Consider the following 19981-nt stretch of genomic DNA (forward strand, 5'->3'; position numbering starts at 1 on the left):
AGTTTGCTGCTAACTTGGAGGGAAAGTTGAGCCAACACATAGTTGGCAACAGTGGGGCAGATCTATTTACATATGTATGGAAGTAAAAACAGTGCTCAGAAGATGATGTATGTCAAGGACGTTGAACCAGATCAAGTAACACATAAAAGAAATACATGTTAGAAGCAACACAATTTGAAAGCATAGAGGATAAATGCTCAAGGTATTAGAAGAATATAAGAAACTATTTAAAAATTCATTGAAAAAGTATTACCCCCCTACCCCAGAAAAAAGTAATGAAGACATCACCATCACCTCATATGTGTATTTTTTCTTCTCTATAAGTATACTAAATATGTATTGAGGACACCCTGGGTAAAAATACAAGAGAGAAATAGACAGCCTTCTTCTATAAACATTTTATTATATCTTCATTGGTACAAAATAGACTGAAAAGTGTAGAAAGTGAGATATCGACACGGTGTTCTTTGTTGATTATCAAAAAGCATTTGAAACAACTCACAATGTGTATGTGTGTGTGTGTGTGTATCTGTGTCTGTGTAGCAAAAAACTGAAAACCAAAGTAGGTGCCTACTGATTAAGGAATGGCTGAAGAGTGTAACAGAATATTATCATAGCACAACAATAAAATGAGGATTTCTAAAAACATGGGAAGACCTGTATGAAGGAATGCATATGGAAAAAAGCAGAATCAACCAGGAAAACAATATACACAATGACTACAAAAACGTAAACAAAGATAATATAAAGGCGATGAACTCAGATGAAATGCAATGGCCTTGGTCTTGGAAGACAGATGATGCAACATATTCCTCTCCTTAGAGAGGTAAGGAGAGGTATGAGTGTAAAATGTGGTATAAACTTGATAGCTGTAGCCACAAAGAAAATTATCAAAATCAAGTTAAGCTTTAATATGCATGCCTAAAGACATTCAGTACTGCCATGGACTAAGTAATATGGAGTTCATATGGAGAAAAGGCTCCTGATAAAGAGTGAGGGCTTTCAGATGTTCTGTTTGCAAGTGACATCATGCTAACTGCTAACTCTGAGTACCACAGAGTCTCTCAATGAGATCTACTCAAAATAAAATGGCCTGACAATTCATGTAAGAAAAAATAAATGGATAAAAGAATCTCGATTATCAAACAAACAACAACAACAAAAGAATCCCGATAATCTGTGCCATGCAATGGTATAGGCGATTTATTGACTTAAGCCATCAGCACACAGTTCTGAGACAGTGACTGGGGCTGGAAAATAACTGGACTCATAATCACATGTGAGGAAAAAAAGCAGGCTGGGTTATATTTGGGAAATTCTGCAATATTTTCAATAATTCCAAGATGCTCCTAGACATAAAAATTTATCTAATATCAATATTCTACTAATATATGATTACGAATCATGGGCCACAATCTCCTAAGAATCAAAATTATGAGTGACCCAAAGGGCAATGGTAGGCATAAGTAGGTCTGAGCAAGTTACCAATTATTATTGATCTGCAAAGGTGACAAAAAAATATATCAAGGAAATTTATGATGAGAAATGGAGAGGCAATGGTCATGTAGCAGAAATGAGGGATAACAGATCTACTAAAGTGATCACATTAATCGAATTTGCACTGCATTTTCCACTGGGCTGGAACCCATGACCACATTTTACATAATCATAACTTCAAAAAATGAGAAATTGGAATACATGAAACTATTTCATTATTTTGTACTAATTAGGACCTAGCTATATTGTACCCATATTTTAGATGAAGAAACCAAAGCTCAGAGAGGTTAAGTGACTTTCCTGTGGTCACACAGCTTATAAAAGCTAAAGATAGAACTCAAATCATCTGTGTTCATGACCAGTGCTATCTAATAATTCATCACAAGAAGGTGCTTGCCAGGGGCTATAGACAAATAGACAGTATGTGAGGGGCCTATATGAGGGTAGCTGCCTTAACTAAACACTGTCAATTCCAGACAACCTAACAAGTCATCAGAAGGAAGAACCTTATCTTGGGTGGAATTGGTGGCTCACTAACCTTTGACTGAGGATGGAAGATTAGAAATAGAATGCTAATTAGAAGGGCTTCCCCAGGAGAGTTTGGGTTTTCCGCTCTTTAATTGAGGTCACTGCTGCCACTTTTAAATCGTGATGGAGACTAGGACAGGATAGGATAGCATTGTGGGAAAGAATTCTTCCTTCTTATTCTCTCCTGAAGCTTAGAAGCCCTTAAAATCCATATACGTCCCCACTACTCACCCCTCCCCCTCCAAAACCCTTCCTCCTGAAACAGAACAAGCATGTGCATCCTCAGCCAGGTAAGAAACCTGTACCATCTAAACCTCACTCCCTCCCAGACCCACTAAGGCTCTGAATCCTCACTAGAACACACCTGGCAGATCATTATGAAGGTCTGGAGAAATTAAAGTCAGAAGATTCTCTAGTCCAGGGATAAATACTTAATCTGTGAACTTGTTTTGTTTTTTTTTTTTTAAATTTTGATAACTGTATTTCAATATAATTCATTTCCTTTCCAATCCTATTTTATTTTATGAGTTTAAAAACACAATTCTGTGAAGGGGTTCATAAAGTTCAGGCTGTAGCCCCTGCCAACTTCCTTATTTTACACCTGGAATACAGAGGTTGAGTGACTTGCCCAAGATCACATAGGTAAAAGGGTCAAGACTCAAACTCAGTTTTTCTGACTCCAGATCCAAGGCTCTTTCTGCTATAATATATTGGCTCCTCTCCATGACTTGACCTTTCACAAAGCAAAAAGTGACAAATCCTGAGGAACGTAATTGTTTGGCATTTTTAAAATGTATATTTATAAAAAAGTATCCTTTTTGCATTCTCCAACATAGTATGCCATAAATAGATGCCTACCTGCCCTATTACTAGTTTCAGTCAGAGCAACAATAACTAAGGCAAAAGGACCAAGGTTTGGCATCAGGGCAGCAGAATTTAAAGGACATTCACATAATTTGCAACAGTGGTGGAAGTTGCTGTGGCAGAACAAATGATAGTGACAGGTTGGCAAGAGCCTCCCACAAAGGAAACATTCCAAAATAGCTTACAGGGCTCCCTAGATGAGAGTGGAGAAAAGACTGCAAGTATGTCTGGTAGATTTGAGCTTTGGTCTACAGATGGGAAGAAAAGCCTGGTCAAGGCCACCTACATGCCAACAATGGCCAACAACAGGGCCAGAGGAAAGTAGATAGGGGCAGTGGGGTAAAGAGGCTGCTGGGCTGCTCTCCTTGTAAGTTAGCTTAAGATATGAGGACTTCTACAAAAGGATGAGGGCATCCCCTCCCCACTGAGCCATTCATCCCAAGTCAATAGTTCAGAGGTTGATGCCCAGAAAGGAAGGATTGGTTCCCTGGATTGTGCCTTACTCAAATCTCATATCACATTCTAGCAATCTGGCTGAAAGAACTCTGGTACTAGGAGACCAAGGCTGCTCAAGTACCTACTCTGACACTAACTCTGGGCCTATTTCTTCCTCTATAAAATGAGAACCTTTCAGTTCCAATAATCAAGAAGTTTGTGAAATATGAGCTGGATTGTAGGCCAGCTTTGCTTCTACTCCAATAAGAGTTGAAAGGCTTCCTCTGTGATTCTCTGGTGTTTCAGTTTCCTCCTTTATAAACAGAGTTGGACTAGAATCAGGGGTAGAGAACCTACAGTCAGTGATGGATAGACATGTTTAGCCTTAGCCTTATCCCCTGCCCTAGGGATCTGAAAAAATGAAAGGTCCAGGAGAAAAGTCAAGGGTAGGGTGAAGTAAAACAGCTTTGCTAAATATGGTTGTCTGTATATATCCACATGAACGTGACTACCTTATCATGGTCATACAGGATCTATGATTTAATCTATGTGAGTATTCCCTCCACTAAGGCAGAAAGCCTTATTCTGCAGAAGACAACCTTGATTAGTTGTTCTGCCAAAAAATATTCATCATTCCAAAATCAACTGGTGATTGGCCTCCCCAAACCTAACTAGATTCATCCTGTGATGACAAAGACAGCAAGTGGCCATTCCCATACTTGGTACCCCGTTTTATCTAAGATCCATTCTAGCTCTAAATATATACAATCCTGTGGTTTTGCTTTGCCTTTTCCTTGATTTCTTAAACAAAGTTTTTTAACTTTATTTTTCCTGTAGGATTTTATTTTTATTCCAATTTGATTTTATTTTCAGTTCCAAATTCTCTCCCTTCTACTTCCCCCTCCCCCACTAACTGAGAAGACAACTATACAAATATGTATAGTTATGCAAAACAAATTCTCACATTACCTATGTCCAAAAAAATATATGTTTCAATCTGAATATGAGTTCATCAGTACTCTATCTGGAGCATGTTTCGTCATGAGTCCTTTGAAATTGTGATTGGTTCCACTGTACTGATCAGATTTCTAAATTTTTCAAAGTTGATTATTGATTGTTGGTATTGTATAACCTGTTCTCCTGGTTCTGTTCCTTAGTAAAGTTTTAAACAAATGATCTTCAATTTGTCTCAGATAAGAGAAAGGTGTCTAATCTCCCTACCAGAGAAGTCAGAGAGATGGCCACATATAATGGAAGCTCCAGGTTAGGCTGAAGGGAAAGAGAAAGCAAAAGGAAGAGTCCGTCTAGGGTAGCAACTTGGGGGTTCAGAGGCAGAAGTTATTCCTAACCTCCCAAGGGAATTTCTTTATAAAGACTACTTTTCCTTCCTGAAAAAAATGTACAAAGACAGCAAGTGTGACAAGGGAGTATTTTAGCACATTTACCTCTCCTAGCAGTCCATGCTCTACACATCCCTTCAAGTGAAGGAGATTATAAATTTCAAAGACAAAAGGGAGTTTGTAATCCTGGTCCCTCAACAATCCCCCGCTGTGAGACTCCAAATTGTCAAAGAATCATACAATTTCAAAGCTAGAAGGAAAATAACAAGTCATCTAATTCAACCCATACCTGAAGAGGAATCTCTTTTATATCATCCAGCCAGTAGTGATCCAACATTTTAACCAGGGTTCAGGTCCCCAAAGTTCCTAGTGAATGGGGTCATCATGACATCCCTTAAGCTAGCGATAATATAAATAATTCATATCTATAGCATTTTAATGCTTACAAAGCATGTTTCCCATAACAAACCTCTTAGCTTTTGCTTGTGCTGTACAACATACAAATAGAGATAACATGATACAAAAGCAAAAAAAAAAAAAAAAAACCAAAAAAACAAAACCAAAAAACTTTGCTTTGGTGTCAGGAGATCTAAGTTCAAATCTTGGCTTTACTATTTACCCAGCTGTGTGACTTTGGGAGTGTTACAATTTCTCTGGTCCACAGTTTCCTCATCTATAGAATAAAAGGGTTGAATCAGATGATCTTGAAGTACTCTTCCAGTTCTAATTTATGATCCTATCATCCCTATTTTACAAATAAAGAAAATAAAGCTCAGATACCTTAAATTACTTGTCCATTTTCACACAGCTAGTGAGCATCAGATCCTGAACTTGAACTCAGGTACCTGGGACTCAGAACTCTTACTATTATACTACTCTGCCTTTCCAATCCTACCCTCTCACCAAGGATCCTACCCAAGGAAACAGCAAGGTGGGATAATTTCTATCTCTAGAGACAATAGAAGAATCAACTGAATGCAGGAGAGAACAGCATTCAACTCTTGTGTCCCAAGCTCTTCTATTTTTAGACTTGCCTCCTCAAAATGCCAGAGTAAGAAAGCAGGTGGGTGGGTGGCCTGCCAAGTTCTTATATGCAGTACTCTTTCCCCCAGGTGGCTGGAGAGGAGAGGGCAGGGCACTAATTCTGCCAAGACCTGCCTGATACCACACATTCCTGTGTGGTTTTCATTGGTGCTCTGCAATTTCTTCCAGAAGAAATTCAGGAGGCTCTAAGACTGTATGGACCCAGTGACTCAGCTGAAGTACTCAGGAAAAAGCACCCTGTGTCTCCAGGGCTAGCATGACCTAACAGATCATCTAGTCTGTTCCCCTTCTGATACATGAATCCCCTCTACAGTATCATCAATAAGTATCCATCCAACCTCTATCTGAACACCACCAGAGATACAGAACACACTCTTTACTTGGGAAGTTCTATGCTAGGAAGTTTTACCTTATATTAAGCCAAAGTCTATTTCCTTGTAATGCCAACCCTTCATCCTCACTCTGCTTTCTGAGGATGAGAAGAATACAGAATTGTGGCATCTGATATTTGGAAAGGACTTCAAAGGTCAATTAGTTTAACTCATGTATGAACTCCTCTTCCTGAGTTCAAATCTGGCCTCAGACACTTACTAGCTATCTGACCCTGGGCAAGTCACTTAATCCTGTTTGCATTAGTTTCTTCACCATTAAAATGAGCTGGAGAAGGAAATGGTATACCAGTTTAATATCTTTGCCAAGAATATCCCAAATGGGGTCACAAAATGTCAGAAACAACTGAAATGACTAAACGTGAAATCAATATCATTTTCAGTTCTGAATCCTATGATCCTTTGACTTCTGTCTTGACCTTGTCAAGAGAGGGAACTTGGGAACAACCAGCTTTAGAGATAGCTTAAAGGATGAGTTGTCACAAAGGCTCTTCAGTTGGAAGAACCCTAGCTGAAACATGAATCTCTTCTACAACTTTCCAGATACCCTCAAGGCTTTCTTAGCTTAAAGCAAAGCAGATGATCATCAAGCTCAGGCCAAGTAAATGGAATCATCTCTTTCAAGACCAGGCTATCTGGTGGGCCAGTTTCCATATCTCTCAGAGTTTGGTAGTAGCTGAATGCCAAGTCTCAGAATCAGGAATTAAGCTATCTATATAAGAGGAGAATCAGGTATCATAGGGCTCATGGAAAGAAAAGAATGCAAACTTTACTCCCTTATGACAGTGTCATGAATAGCTAAAGTAAGCAGCAACTTATTACAGTGGCATTTTTATCAGAGCACTTAAGAGAGCCAGAAAATAAATAATAAAAAGAGAGTTAATTCTTCACTGGATCAAACCCTCCTGCACTTGGTGGTGAGATGACATGGGGTAAGAGTTCATGAAGAGAAACTCTTTGGGTTGGGAGGCTGGCACCCTTAGTGCTTGGTCCTGGGCCTCTTGCTCTCATAGTTATTACTGTCAAGGAAGAGAGGAGAGAGAAGAGACTGGGGGAGATATTCATGGGTATCTACATTGGTTTGGAGTCGTGGTTCATTCTGTTCCTGAACGCAAAGACAAACAAGCACCAAACTTAGAGAACCAATGACAAGGTGGTTAGCTCCAGCCCAGCACTGCCTACGTGAATTGTATCGACTAAGCTTGCTCCCAATTTCTCTTCCATAGACAAGGTACTGGGCATGTGTAACAAAGAGAGCCCATTCACCCCCCAAAACAGTCCTGGAAAGGATGGTGCTGTTGTTGCCATTTTAGAGATAAGGAAACAAAAGTCCAGAGAAGGGAAGTGACTTATCAAAACAACACAGCTTGTTTTGTTGTTATGCTATACATGGCTCAGACAGACACATACAAACATATCTCTTTCCTACAAAGTATTCTTGCAACTGGAACTAGTCCCTGCCACCAAGAGGTTTCCATTCCCTGAACAGGCCATGAAAGATTCACAGATGCAGAAGAAAGGAAGGAGAAATAAGAGCTCTGGAACAATCTGCTCCGTGGGCGAGGATCTCCCCTTCTGTCAGAACAAGAAACTTTCTGGGTTTTCCTAGAAACCCATGGGACCATCTGTGGAAATGGCTTTCTTGTCCTCTGTATCTGGCAAAGGCACTAGAGCAGACTGGGAGCCGTGCCCACTTCTACTGATGGAGAGAAGGAGTAGTCTGCCTGGTGTCCTACCTAAACTTCATGACAGGCTGGTTTGACAGAATTTCACACAATACTGCTCCTTTCAGCACACCCAAGTACCTCACCAATGGTCTCTGTTCTGAAGACCAGTTCCCAATTATCACCACAGAGCCCAATAGGGAATCCAGGGCTACAGAAGAAAGAACTAGCATTTCTTCTCCAACTCCACTACAGCTCAGTGGAACCTGAAAACTCTATCCTCACTATGTATATGGGAGAATGGGACTGATCCTTAATCAAAAAATCTGGTTATATACAGTGCGGTATTTGGTTGAAAAAACATTTCTTAAGCACCTGTGCAAAAAGTCCTGTGATAATAGCACCAATCTCACAGGGTTTTTATGGGGATCAAATGAGATCACATCACATCACTGAAATCAGCTAGTTATTTATTATTATTATTACCCAGTGCTAGAAAAAGCATAAAATTGAGGTAAGATGGATCCCTGCTCTTGTGGACCTTAAAATCTAATAATTGGTAATAATAGCTTACATTTATCATATCATACTTTATATATATTATCCTATTTGATCATCCCAACAAGCTTAAATGGTAAGTATTATGATGCTCATTTTAAACATGTTGAAGACCAAGCTCTAGGAGGTTAAGTGATCTGCCAAGGGTCACACAACTAGTGAAGTGGCAGAGTAAAAAAATCTATCCCAGGTCTTCTAACTCCAAAAACAGGATTCTTTTTACAACACTACAACTGTGTAGCTGAAGGAATGAAAGAAAGAAGGCTGTACTGCCTCCCAATCTACCTACCACACAAAAAGATCCAGAGCCTCATAAGATTTTTAAAAGGAGAGGAAGAGACTTGTATGAAGTGATTCAAAGTGAAATAAGCAGAACTAGGAAAACACTGTACACAGCATCAGCAAAACTGTGTGATGACTGACTACGAATGACTCAGCTCTTCTCAGCAACACAATGATCTAAGACAAGTACAAAGAACTCATGAAAGAAAATGCTATCCACATCCAGATAAAGAATTGATGGACTCTGAATGCAGATCAAAGCATATTTGTTTAACTTTATTCCTTTTTGGGTTTTTTTTTCCTTTTGATATGTTTTTTTCTTTCACAACTTTGACTAACACAAAATAGGTAAAACCTATGTCAAATTGCTTACCATTTTTGGAAGAAGGGAAGGGAAGGAGGAAGAAAAATTTGGAACTCAACATCTTGTAAAAATGAATGCTAAAAAGCATCCTGACATGTAATTAGGGGACAAATGAAATATTTAAAAAAATAAAAAGAGGAGGATACTGCCTACCTTTCTCTACTAGAAGCAGCATACTTCTTTTCACTTGTTAATTTAACCAACATTTGGTTTCCAAGTCCTATGTTTCTAACAAAGTTCTTTTCAAAACTCCAAAGTTTCAAAAGATTACAATTTCCTCAGTAAGAGTTGTCCTACACCAATGCCAATTACAATTCCTCCAGACATATATATATGTTACTCAAAAAATTTAATCATCTAGTGGCCAGCCTCCTGGTGAGTAGTCTTTCTGCTCTTAGCTAGTCTGGTTTTCTGATGACAGACACATATTCAAAACTTGATAGGACCTGCCAGAACCTTTGCTTCATGGGCACAGTCTTCGGGAACCCCAGGTTAGCTTCACACAGTGATGAGCCACCAGGACTTTAGTGAAATACAACAGGATCATTTTAACAAAATTCCATGACATACTTAAAGTAACTAGGGGTTATTAGGGTCAGCAGTGTTGATGTTCTTTGTTATGGCAGTAAGAGAAAGCTGGCCTATGAAACAGGCTCCCAGGGCCCTCCTAGAGCAAGTCAGATAACTATCAATAATATCAACGAGTTTTACTTTGTTGCTTTCTTCTCCCTCTACCTCCAAGGAGGATTCAAGGAATGGAAAGTTGTTGCTCAGAGTCTAAAAAAGACATTGTCTAAACATGTCCCAAAGACTCGTGGGAAGATGCACTAAATTGCAAATCCTAATTCAAAGATTTGAATTTCTTTTATATCAGAGCCCTCCATGTCCCAAACTGGTCTCTCCTCAATCCTCTTAAAACATGCCAAGAGCTCTCCCACCACCATGTCTTTACTTGTATCTTCTCTTTACCTAGAATGTCCTCTTTTCCCTTCTTTACCTGTTGAATTCTTTGCATTACATTAAAAGCCAAATTTTAAAGCCTCCTCAGGGAAGTCACCCAAGGTCCCTCCACCCATTTTAGTAATTACCTTCCCTTTCAAGTCTCATATAACATCTCTCCGTGCCTCTACAATGAATTTAATCACATAAAATTTTAGGTATACGTTTCTCTGTTTATGTCTTATACTCCTACTACGTTGGGAATTCCATAAAGGCACTAATGGAGTCTTACTAAAACTTTTTATCCAAGCACAGTGCTCTGCACACAGTAGACACTTATAAAGTATGTGTGGAATGAAAGAATAAAAGAAAATGAATTTAACAGGAGAGGCTGGCAGCCAATGGTATGTAGGCTGAAGGTGGCATATCAGATGATTTTTTTGCAGTAAAGATTGTGGAAAGAGGTGTATGTATGTGACTATATGGTTGGGCAGGAAAAGCTTAATTTGTCACCACCCTCCTCCTCCTCCAAGTTGTCCACTCCCACCCTGACTCCCTGAAAGGTCAGGGGCTAAGTAAGGCCCAGGGCAATTTCTGCCAAAAAATTCCCAATCCCTCCACCCTCCTTTCAGGGGAGATCTGATACCACCCCCACCCTCACCCCCATAAGGGGGTACAGGAAAGCGTGGCATGCCACTTCACAAAAGTGTTAACCCTTGGGATAACCTCTCTGGGCTCCACCTCTCCAAGGATTACAGGGTAAATTCCCAAAGATGGCGACTCTTATGGAAGCTGCTCACTGTTGACAAGAAGGATCCTGGGGCCTCCTTTGGAAGTGACATGGTAACTGGACTGAGTGAATCCTGAGAAGGGAGAAAGAAGGCCCATGTAGACTGTGCTACTCCTGATCTTTATGATAAAAACCTAGAAAGGATCTACCACAAGGAAGCCAGGGATTTGCCAATGATTTTCTTCCCAAAGGGCCTTGAGATTCCTCAGGAACTTGCCAACTGAAGGGCTCCAAGGGATCTGCATCATGGCAGATTTAAGTAGACCCTTGTAAGTGGCTCTGGCATTTCCCAAAGGAAAACTATTTTCTCCTCCCCAGGAAGAATGCCCTGAGGCCTCTGAAATGATAGTGTCAGTGCCTTTTCTTATACTGCCCGGTATTAGGCAAAAACAGCCTGAAGTCAGTTCACTGAGTGAGATTCTGAGTCTCTCATTATGACCTACTGTTATAAGGACCCATAGTTCACATTATCTTTATGTCTAATTCCCAGGGTTTCCTTCTAGTCATAATGCTCTATAAATCCTCATAAAGAAGGGCAATAATAATAGAGCCCACATTTCTTTAGACCTTTATGGTTTACCAAGCATTTGCCTCACAGCAACCCTGTGAGGTAGAAGATGATCATTCACATTTTACAGAGGAGAAAAGTGGCTTAGAAAATAAAGTCTAAGGTGAATGGTCCATAGCTACATAGCTAGTTAGTGGCAGAATCAGGGCTTATACTTAGATCTATTTCAAGACCCAGTGTTCTTTCCACTAAATCAGGAGTTCTTAACCTGGTATTCCTGAACACTTTTTTCAAAAACATTTTTATAGTGGCATTTCCTTTGTAATCCTACATATTTTGTTTTGTGTATTTAAAAAATATGCTTCACTGGACTGCCAAAAGGGTGTATGACATAAAAAAAGGTTAAGAACCTCTATGCTAACTCATGATGCTTCATGAAGAATCCAAAACACTGAATAAACCCAGAGGGCTTACTTGGGTTCAGAATGCATTATCTAGTTTTTCTTGGTGTAAGTTCGGCTCAAGGACAACTTCCTACAAGAAGCCTTTACTAACTATCCCTGCAACCATTGGTACAACCACCAACCTGAAATTCCTTGGGATTTACTTTTTATAATTTTGCATCTGCTTGTGTGTATACATGTTGTCTACTTCACTACTCCCCCTTTCCCCCAACTGTGTAAAGTCCTTGTGGGCAGGAACTATTTCAATTTTGTCTTTGGGTCCTCAGTGTCTAGCATAGCACCTGATACGTAGTAAGCACTTACTACTTCTTAATTTATTGAATGAATGAAAACTGATCTTCCATCACACTTAGGAAGATCTTAAGCTATTTTATGTGTATATGCACATTCTAATAGATGAAATATTAGGGAAAGTAAGGGATGCCCTAGGTCCATATCTAATAATGACAGGGTTAATGACACAGTAAGTTTTCTGTATCAAACCCTCAGCAATTCCATTCTGAACAATCTTGGGACAACTGTAGAATTGAAATATCACTAACATGAGCACAATGGTTAAGAAAGACAGCTCAATTACAGGAGGAAGCTGGCCTCTGACTGGGAGGAAAGACTGCCGTGTAAAGCCAGCACAGCAAGTAACTGGAAATTGTCTGTGTTTCTGCTCTGGGTCTATATTTGTCTATGTGTACATTGGGATCTATTGCTACCACTAGTCTTCAGGACCCCAGGGAAGTAAACATTCCCTTTACTACTTAGATCCTATATTCTTCTGGCGCTCAATTGTTGCTTCTATACGTATTCATTGACATGATAAGGATCTATCCCAGATGGTAGGAATGAGTCTGCTGCAATACAAGTTCTCTGAGGAGGCCATACATGTACTCCCAAAAGCCCCCTCTCATAACAAAATCATCCAACAAGTCTGAACTGAGCACCTCACATGGTAAAGCTGGGACAGAAGTAAAAGATGATCTAATGTACTTCCCTGCCAACCCCTTAATTTCACAAACACGCAAAATGAGGCTCATAGAGGAAAACAGGTTTGCTCAATGTTACCACAGTCAACGAAAGAATTTCAAACTCAAACCTAGATCTTCTTAATGCATGCAAACCACACTTTCTATCATGTGCTTATTTCAATACCTGGTACCATGAGCAATACAAACATACAAATTAGAGATAAAGGGACCTTAAATATGAATTAGTTCAAACCCCTCATATTATAAGAGGTCTTTACTAATTTTCCAAGTTATCAGCACTCACCCTCTACAAATTACTTTAAATTTATTTTGTAAATATTTTGAATTTGCTTATCTGTGTACATGTTGCTTCTTTCCATTAGAATGTAACCTCCTTGAAGGCAGGGGCTGTTTGCTTCGGTTACTATATCACTAAAACCTACAAAACTACTTGGAACATTTTTTTGTGTGTGCCAGACCTGTGATTTTGTCAGTAAAGTGAGGTCTGAGGAACTTCCTCTGCCAATGCAGCTGGTTACCTTCTTGGCAACTTAAGATCTTAGAAAATTTGCCTGGGGGAACTGAGTGGTTAAGTCACTTTCCCAGGATCACACAGGCATTATGTGTCAGATCTACAACTTGAACCCAGGTCTTCCTGAGTCGAAGGCCCATTTTCTATCCACTACATCAGGCTACCCAGCACACATCATGTATTTAATAAATTTACTGAATGAAGAAACTGAAGCGGGAGATGGGAAGTGACTTATACACAGGTAATAAATAGTAGAACTAGGAAACGAACCCAGGTCCTCTGACTCCAAATTTAGCGTTCTTAATATTGCACTATGAGTGCTAGGTCCATGCACTTGAGGAATTTACAGTCTATTTAGGGAAACAAAAATTACAAACATAAAGGAACAATTCATACAAAATGCAAGTCAGAATTTAACTACTTAAAAATATATAACATATGTCATAAAAGTTCAGAGGAAGAGAAGAATTTGGTCGACAGATCGTTTCTGTCATTAGCTACTTGAAGGACTGTCAAATGGGGAAAAGAATTAGGTTTATTCTGCTTGACCCCAGACAGCACAATGAGAAGCAACAGGCAAAAGCTGCAGAAAAGCGGATTTCAGCTCAAAATAAGAAGAAACTTTCAAACACTCAGACCTAAAATGGAAAAGAATGCCTCAAGAATAAGTGATTTTCTTTTCACTGGAGGTTTTCAATCTGGGGCTAAAATGCCCACATTTAGAGAGAGAGAGAATTCATTCAGGTATAGGTTAGAATAGATGTTCCTTGAAGGTCCTTACAGTTCTAAGATTCTATGAGAAGTTAGAAGCCAAAAAACAAATCAAAACACAACTATAAAGAATAAATAGACTAAAAAAGCCTAGTGTCTGGGGGCCACTGAGCCATTGAATTCCTCCAAAAATGGTTAAAACAAAGTAAGATTCAGTGCTTAACAAGGTAAGCCCCAGTTATTCTGAAACTATCCCATGTACTTTATTCCTCTAATGAGAAAAGATAAATGAGATATCACCCAACAACCACACGGTATTCTCTAAAGCTGAACCCAAGGTCTAGGGGATGGTCTACTCTACATTATAGGAATCTATAGGCTCCCAACATTATCAAGTATCCCCACCATTAACCACGTGGCCTCTTAAGCTCAGAAGGGGCCTTTCTACCAGGGGTAAAGTCCATTTAGTTGGTGGACCTGCTCTCATTTGTTTAGACTGACAAGAAAGAAGCACAATTTTGCCATCAGCCACAATCAATCAAGTTTCTTCTCTTAAAAGCCAGAGGCTCTCACTCATTACAGAAAATAGAGACAGTAAGTCTTGGAAGCCACAAAGACAGACAGCAGTGGGGGGTGGGGAATAAGGAGGCCATGGAGAGATAGACATTGCTGGAAAAGAACAGTTCACAGCAGGCACAGGCAAGAGAAGGGTGGCAGCTTTTGTATGATTTTTGAACAGTCTGTGCTGACAAGCTTTTTTGTTGTGGTAACATTCTTCTAAAGAGAACATTTTCTTCCTCCCTTCACTGACATCAAGATGCAGCCCAAAGTGGAAAGAAGAGGAGGAGGGGACAGTAAAAACATCTAAAAAAGTCGCACCCCCACACAGAAACTTGTAACCACTTCCTGCCCCAGCCATTAGGTTATCTGTTCATGAAGCTCACTGCTAGTCCTGGCTCTGACACCAGCTGTGCAGGCTTGGACACCTTACTTTACCTAGATCACTGAATCTCAATCTGTTCACCTGTCAAATGGGGATAATTAAAGCTGTACCGCTTATTTCACAGAACAAGTGTGATGAAAGTGTTTTGTAAACACACTAACACACAGTGCCTGGCACACAGGAAGTACTATGTCAATGTCAGCCATCATTATTATTACTTACAAATCATAAAGTGCTGTAGGAAAGTTATGATTATTGGGCACATCCTGTATACAAAGCAGCTGGAGCTCAGAGGTCAGCTATCAGTTTGGGGGTCAGCTTCACAGAAGTAGTGGCTGAAGCCCTTGGAATGAGAGGAGGTATACACAGAGAGAAAAAATGACAAAGGAACAAACCTACATTAAAAGTGTCAAAAAAAATATGAAGAGCCTGCAAAAAAAAAAAAGAAGAAGAACTGAGAGGTAGAAAGAGAAATAGGAGAGTACAACGTATCAGAAGCTGTGGGAAGCCAGAATATACAGTAGGAGTTAATAAGCACTGTCAAATGCTACTGAGAAGTCACCAAGATAGCCCAGCTCCTAAGAAAAAGGCCACGTGGCATGTCTTGTACCACCTGAAACAAGAAGTTATTCCCTCTACAATAAGTAATTCATTTGTTTGACTTAAATCTGGCTTTCAAGGTCTACTGATGCTTGAAAATGCTAAGTAAACATCACAAATGCTTTCATTATATCACTCCCCAACTCAGGAATCTTACTGGCTTCCTAAAACCTATTACAAGTTTTCAAAATTTTCAAAACTTCAAGACCCCCTATGAGAGACCCCCTTCTCACCTAAAACTCCTCAATACATTCCTGTCTCTCCAACCAGACCAGCCAAGTATAGAAATTTACATTTTTCTTATTCTATTTCATCTCATTCAATTTGGCCCATGGTTCTAACATGTAGCCTTTTTAAGCTAGATCACATACAGCCTGACTGGTTTTTTGTTTCAGGTGTGTGTGTCTCCTTCCATCAACTCCTTAAGTAAGGGTAGGGACCATGCCTTCTTGTTTGGGCTCCCCTGCCCAGCAAAGGACATGCTTAGACAGCTGCTTATGATATTCTTGTTGCCTAAACAATTTAATCATTTGTTGGGCTTTCTCCTCCATTCCTAACTCAGGTGAAACCCCTTAGAAGTTCTTCTGAGTCTCTTGGGCCCAGAGCCCAATGTCCTGACTTCTGGTCACAGCCAGATTAGGCTCCGCACCTGACTATGGCTACCTGACCTCCCACTATGTAGATAGGACTACTATAATGTAGTCCATCATGGCTGTAGGAACAGGTCACTGGAAAATATTTTTAAGAACTGTAAGCAAAGCTGGAGAGAATGCTTAAATCTGGGCTTTAAGGTGCATTTCCAGTCTTCCTCATTAGAAAGGTAGCACCTTAGATTTGCAGAGCTGTGATGAAATATGTACTCTATGACATTTTTGGTGTGATTATAGATTGGTGAAAACATTTTTAAAGGCAATATGGTAATTGATAATGAGTCCAAAGTTGATCATACATCTTGTGACCTCAAAATTCCCTTAACAGAATTTTATTTTAAAAACATAATAAAAGGAGGGGAGAGAAGGTCTATCTGTACCCTAAATAAAAAAATTTATGAACAACATATATTCCTAACAGTTGGAAAATTGCCAAATAAATTATGGTATATTAATGTAATAGAATACTATGGTGCTTGCTTTTTAAAAGACATGAAGCATACAAGTAAATATGAAAAGATCTACATGAAGTGTTACAAAGTGAAGTCAGCAGATCAGAACTATATTCACACCAATTACAACTACCTTACTAGGAGAGGAAGAAGAGGAGGAAGAAAGGCAATAAAGGAAAATAAGAAAAAGGAAGGAAGAAAGAAGCAAGGGATACCAGAACATCACATACAACAGGAGACACAGAACAAAAGCATTTATTTTGCTTGTTGGTTCATTCATTTAGTTCTACTTTGTGAAGCTCAATGAGTTTTATGTAAGATTATGTCCCTTACTTTGCATATTTGATTATTTGTTTTTGTTGACAGCTATCAAGTTTATAATAAAATAAACATTTTTCTAAAGACCTCCAGTGATGGAAAATGACTATTCCCTACTAAGACAGCCACTGTCAGATTGTTCTGACAAGTCTTTCCTTATGTTGAGGCGGAATCTGCCTTCCTGCATCATCAGAGAATAGGAGAGAAAGCACTGGATTTGGAGTCAGAAGATCATGAAATTGTAAGCTGCATCAAGTCAAGAATGCCTAAATTTTGTATCTCCCCCAGCTCTGCACATAAAAGATATTTAGTAAATATCTGCTGAATAAATATATGAATAAATGAGCTGGTTTAAATTCCAGCTCTGATATATCTGTATAACCTTGGGCAAGTCACTTCCTTATGGGAAAGTGTAGTACAGTGGAAATTGTGCTGGATTTGCAGTCAGAGGACCTGGGTTCAAATCCCAACTGTCACTACTTACTTAAGTAAGTTCTTTAACAGAGCTCTATAGGCCTCAGTTTCCTTATCTGTAAATTCAAGGGACTGGACTAAATAACATCTAAGGTCCATTTGTGATCATTCTTAATCTTCTTTGGCTATGATCCATTTCTTGCCTCCACCTTCCTAGTTCTTTCTTCCCTTTGGGGCCACACAGAACAAGTCTGTTCCACCTGCCCTCAGTATAGCCATTCAGATATTGGAAGTTAGCCATCATATCCCATTCTCCAAGTCTTCCTCCAGATCTTTCAAAGGTTCCTCATGTTTTCACATGTTCATTTCATGAGTTAGTCTCAGGTTCCAGTCTCCTAAGTTTGATTAGGGAATGGAAATGTAACAGGAACCAGTACTCTATGCCTTATCCTCTGATTGCTCATCTATGTATGGACTCAAATCCTCATGCAAATCAGAACTTTATGTTAATATGGGAGTAAGCACAGCAGAAACATCATTAAAGAAATTATCTGCAGGAAGTTTTTTTTCTTTCTTTAAACTCTCAGAATTCTGCCTTATAGGCTGTATCATTCATTTGGCCCTCAGATTCATATTGGATAATCCCTTAATTTTTCAAGTGTGAGATTTTTGTGTCTGTGACGAAATGATAAGGTTCTATCAAATCTTAGGGCTGTTTAAGTCAGTCTGCTTAGAGCATGATGACAGCCTCAGGCCCAAATGAACTCAATGACTAGACTCAGCAGGATGACCAGTATACAGCTAATGTTCATTGTCCTTCTCAGAGAGGTCAGAGGCTCTGGGGAAAATTGATCTCTTGATCTTAAGTGCTTTGGAGTAGCCTAGTAATGAATGATCTAGTCAGCCCAACGGACCAACCAAAACAGAGATGGCAAACCTGGGTTACAGAAATACCATGATCAGGGGTGGCAAACTATCAACCTATCATCAACTTCACAGGCCCACCCAGCCCTGAGCTATTATATTCTCACTGAGAACTCACAGGGCTATATGGCATTATAATACCCAGATAGGCTGGTGCTACCTCACAGAAGATATCTTACATCCCCTCTGCCTTCAGGGCTAGGCTTCACACACAAGGCAAAGGCAAAGGGGGGAAAGCTGAAAGGAAGAAGAACAAGAAGACATGATGCAGGAAGGGGGGGGAGGGGGGGGAATTTGTCACCTCATCACTCTCCTCCACATCCACGTTGCCGTTGGCATCATCATCCATTTGCTTGTGGATGTTTCGGACGGCCTCAAAGCTGAGCTGCTCATCCTCATTGTGGCACAAGGGCTTGTCAATCCTGCAGAATTCTGTCAGAGAGAAAGAAACAGGCCACTGTCATACCCACATGAGCCAAAGGCAGGAAGCAGATTTCTCTAGACTGCTACAACAGTAAGGCACTCCTCCCTCACAACTCCCACAGCATTTTCTGTCACAGACTTAGATTTTAAAAGGACAAATCCAACTTATACATGAATAGGAATCCCCTTCACAAGATCCCTGACAAGCAGTCATCCATTTTTCACTTGAATACTTCCAGTGTTTACCAACTCTTTGGAACAGCCCATTCTGTCTTACCAATAAAGCACCTGACTCCAGCCAACACAGTGGATAGAGTGCTGGGCCTGGCGTCAGGAAGACTCATCTTCCTCAGTTCAAATCAGGCCTCAGACACATACAAGCTGCTGGGTGACCCTGGACAAGTCACTTAATCTCATTTGCCTCTTTCCTTATACGTTTATGAATTGGAGAAGGAAATGGCAAAATACTCTAGTATCGTTGCCAAGAAAACCCCAAAAGGGGTTATAAAGAGTTGGACATAACTGAAAAACAATTAAACAACAACAGTCTTATCTCATTAGCTAACCTATAAGCCCCTCAAAGCCTGAGATTATTATCTTTTTTTTAAAAATCTCTCTCATAACATAGCAGAGTCCAAGACTGGGTATAGTGCTAGAGCTTAATCCCTAACTCTTTATTCTGAATTGGCCAATCTCAGGTTTCTCCCAAGTTGTGAGAAGGAAAAATATTGGAGGCAAAGGACAGGAAAATCCTCCTCAGAAGAAATGATCTTTTACCCTCTTCAAATCTATAAGAGTATTTTGTACCTCTCTTCTACATGCTTCTAAAATTCTAATTTATCTTATAGTTATGTGTCTGAATCTTATCTCCAAACCAGATTATAAATTTCTTAAGAAAAAAGACTGTGCCATTGAGGGTCCTTCTAACTCAAATTGTGTGAAATAAATGTTTGTTGAATTGTTGGTGATAGCCAAGAATTCATTTACACAGAAGGAAAAAATGCCCTCCAAACTCATCTGTCTCAGAAAGTTTGCCTCTATCACACAGCTAGATTATGATTGGACTCAAGTTCATTGATCTCCACTGCATGTAGCACTTCACAATTTTCAAAAATTTTTTACACATCATCTCATTCTTATAACAACCCTTTAAGCATCTACTCATTTGTATTTTGTTATCTCTGTTTTATTGAGGAGGAAACTCACACCTACAGTAGAGACTTGTCCAAGGTTACTCAACATATATTTGATACTAGATTGCAGATGACCTGATTTCTGGATTTTTGTGCTTTCTGCTACACCAGGCTTTCCCTACAGATTCCCATCCTGGCTGTTGGAATGAGTTATCCATGAGGTTCAGTGTCTGGCATTGGATCTTATATACTTTGT

The 19981-nt window shown here is 39.6% G+C and overlaps 1 protein-coding gene across 5 annotated transcripts in view; it reads right to left on the bottom strand.

Moving 5' to 3' along the window:
* The window catches only part of STIM1 (stromal interaction molecule 1), a 235567-nt gene that overhangs the window by 114296 nt on the left and 101290 nt on the right, over positions 1-19981 (bottom strand). For 3 of the 5 annotated variants that reach the window (XM_072610257.1, XM_072610255.1, XM_072610258.1), the window contains exon 2: positions 18471-18601. In XM_072610257.1, coding sequence (XP_072466358.1) covers positions 18471-18601 — 131 coding nt within the window. Of the gene's footprint in view, positions 1-10704; positions 10768-18470; positions 18602-19981 lie in introns of all 5 variants that reach the window. The other 2 variants (XM_072610256.1, XM_072610254.1) reach the window with 1 other exon arrangement.

The sequence above is a fragment of the Notamacropus eugenii genome, chromosome 5, assembly GCF_028372415.1.
Source record: "Notamacropus eugenii isolate mMacEug1 chromosome 5, mMacEug1.pri_v2, whole genome shotgun sequence".
NCBI lineage: Eukaryota > Metazoa > Chordata > Mammalia > Diprotodontia > Macropodidae > Notamacropus > Notamacropus eugenii.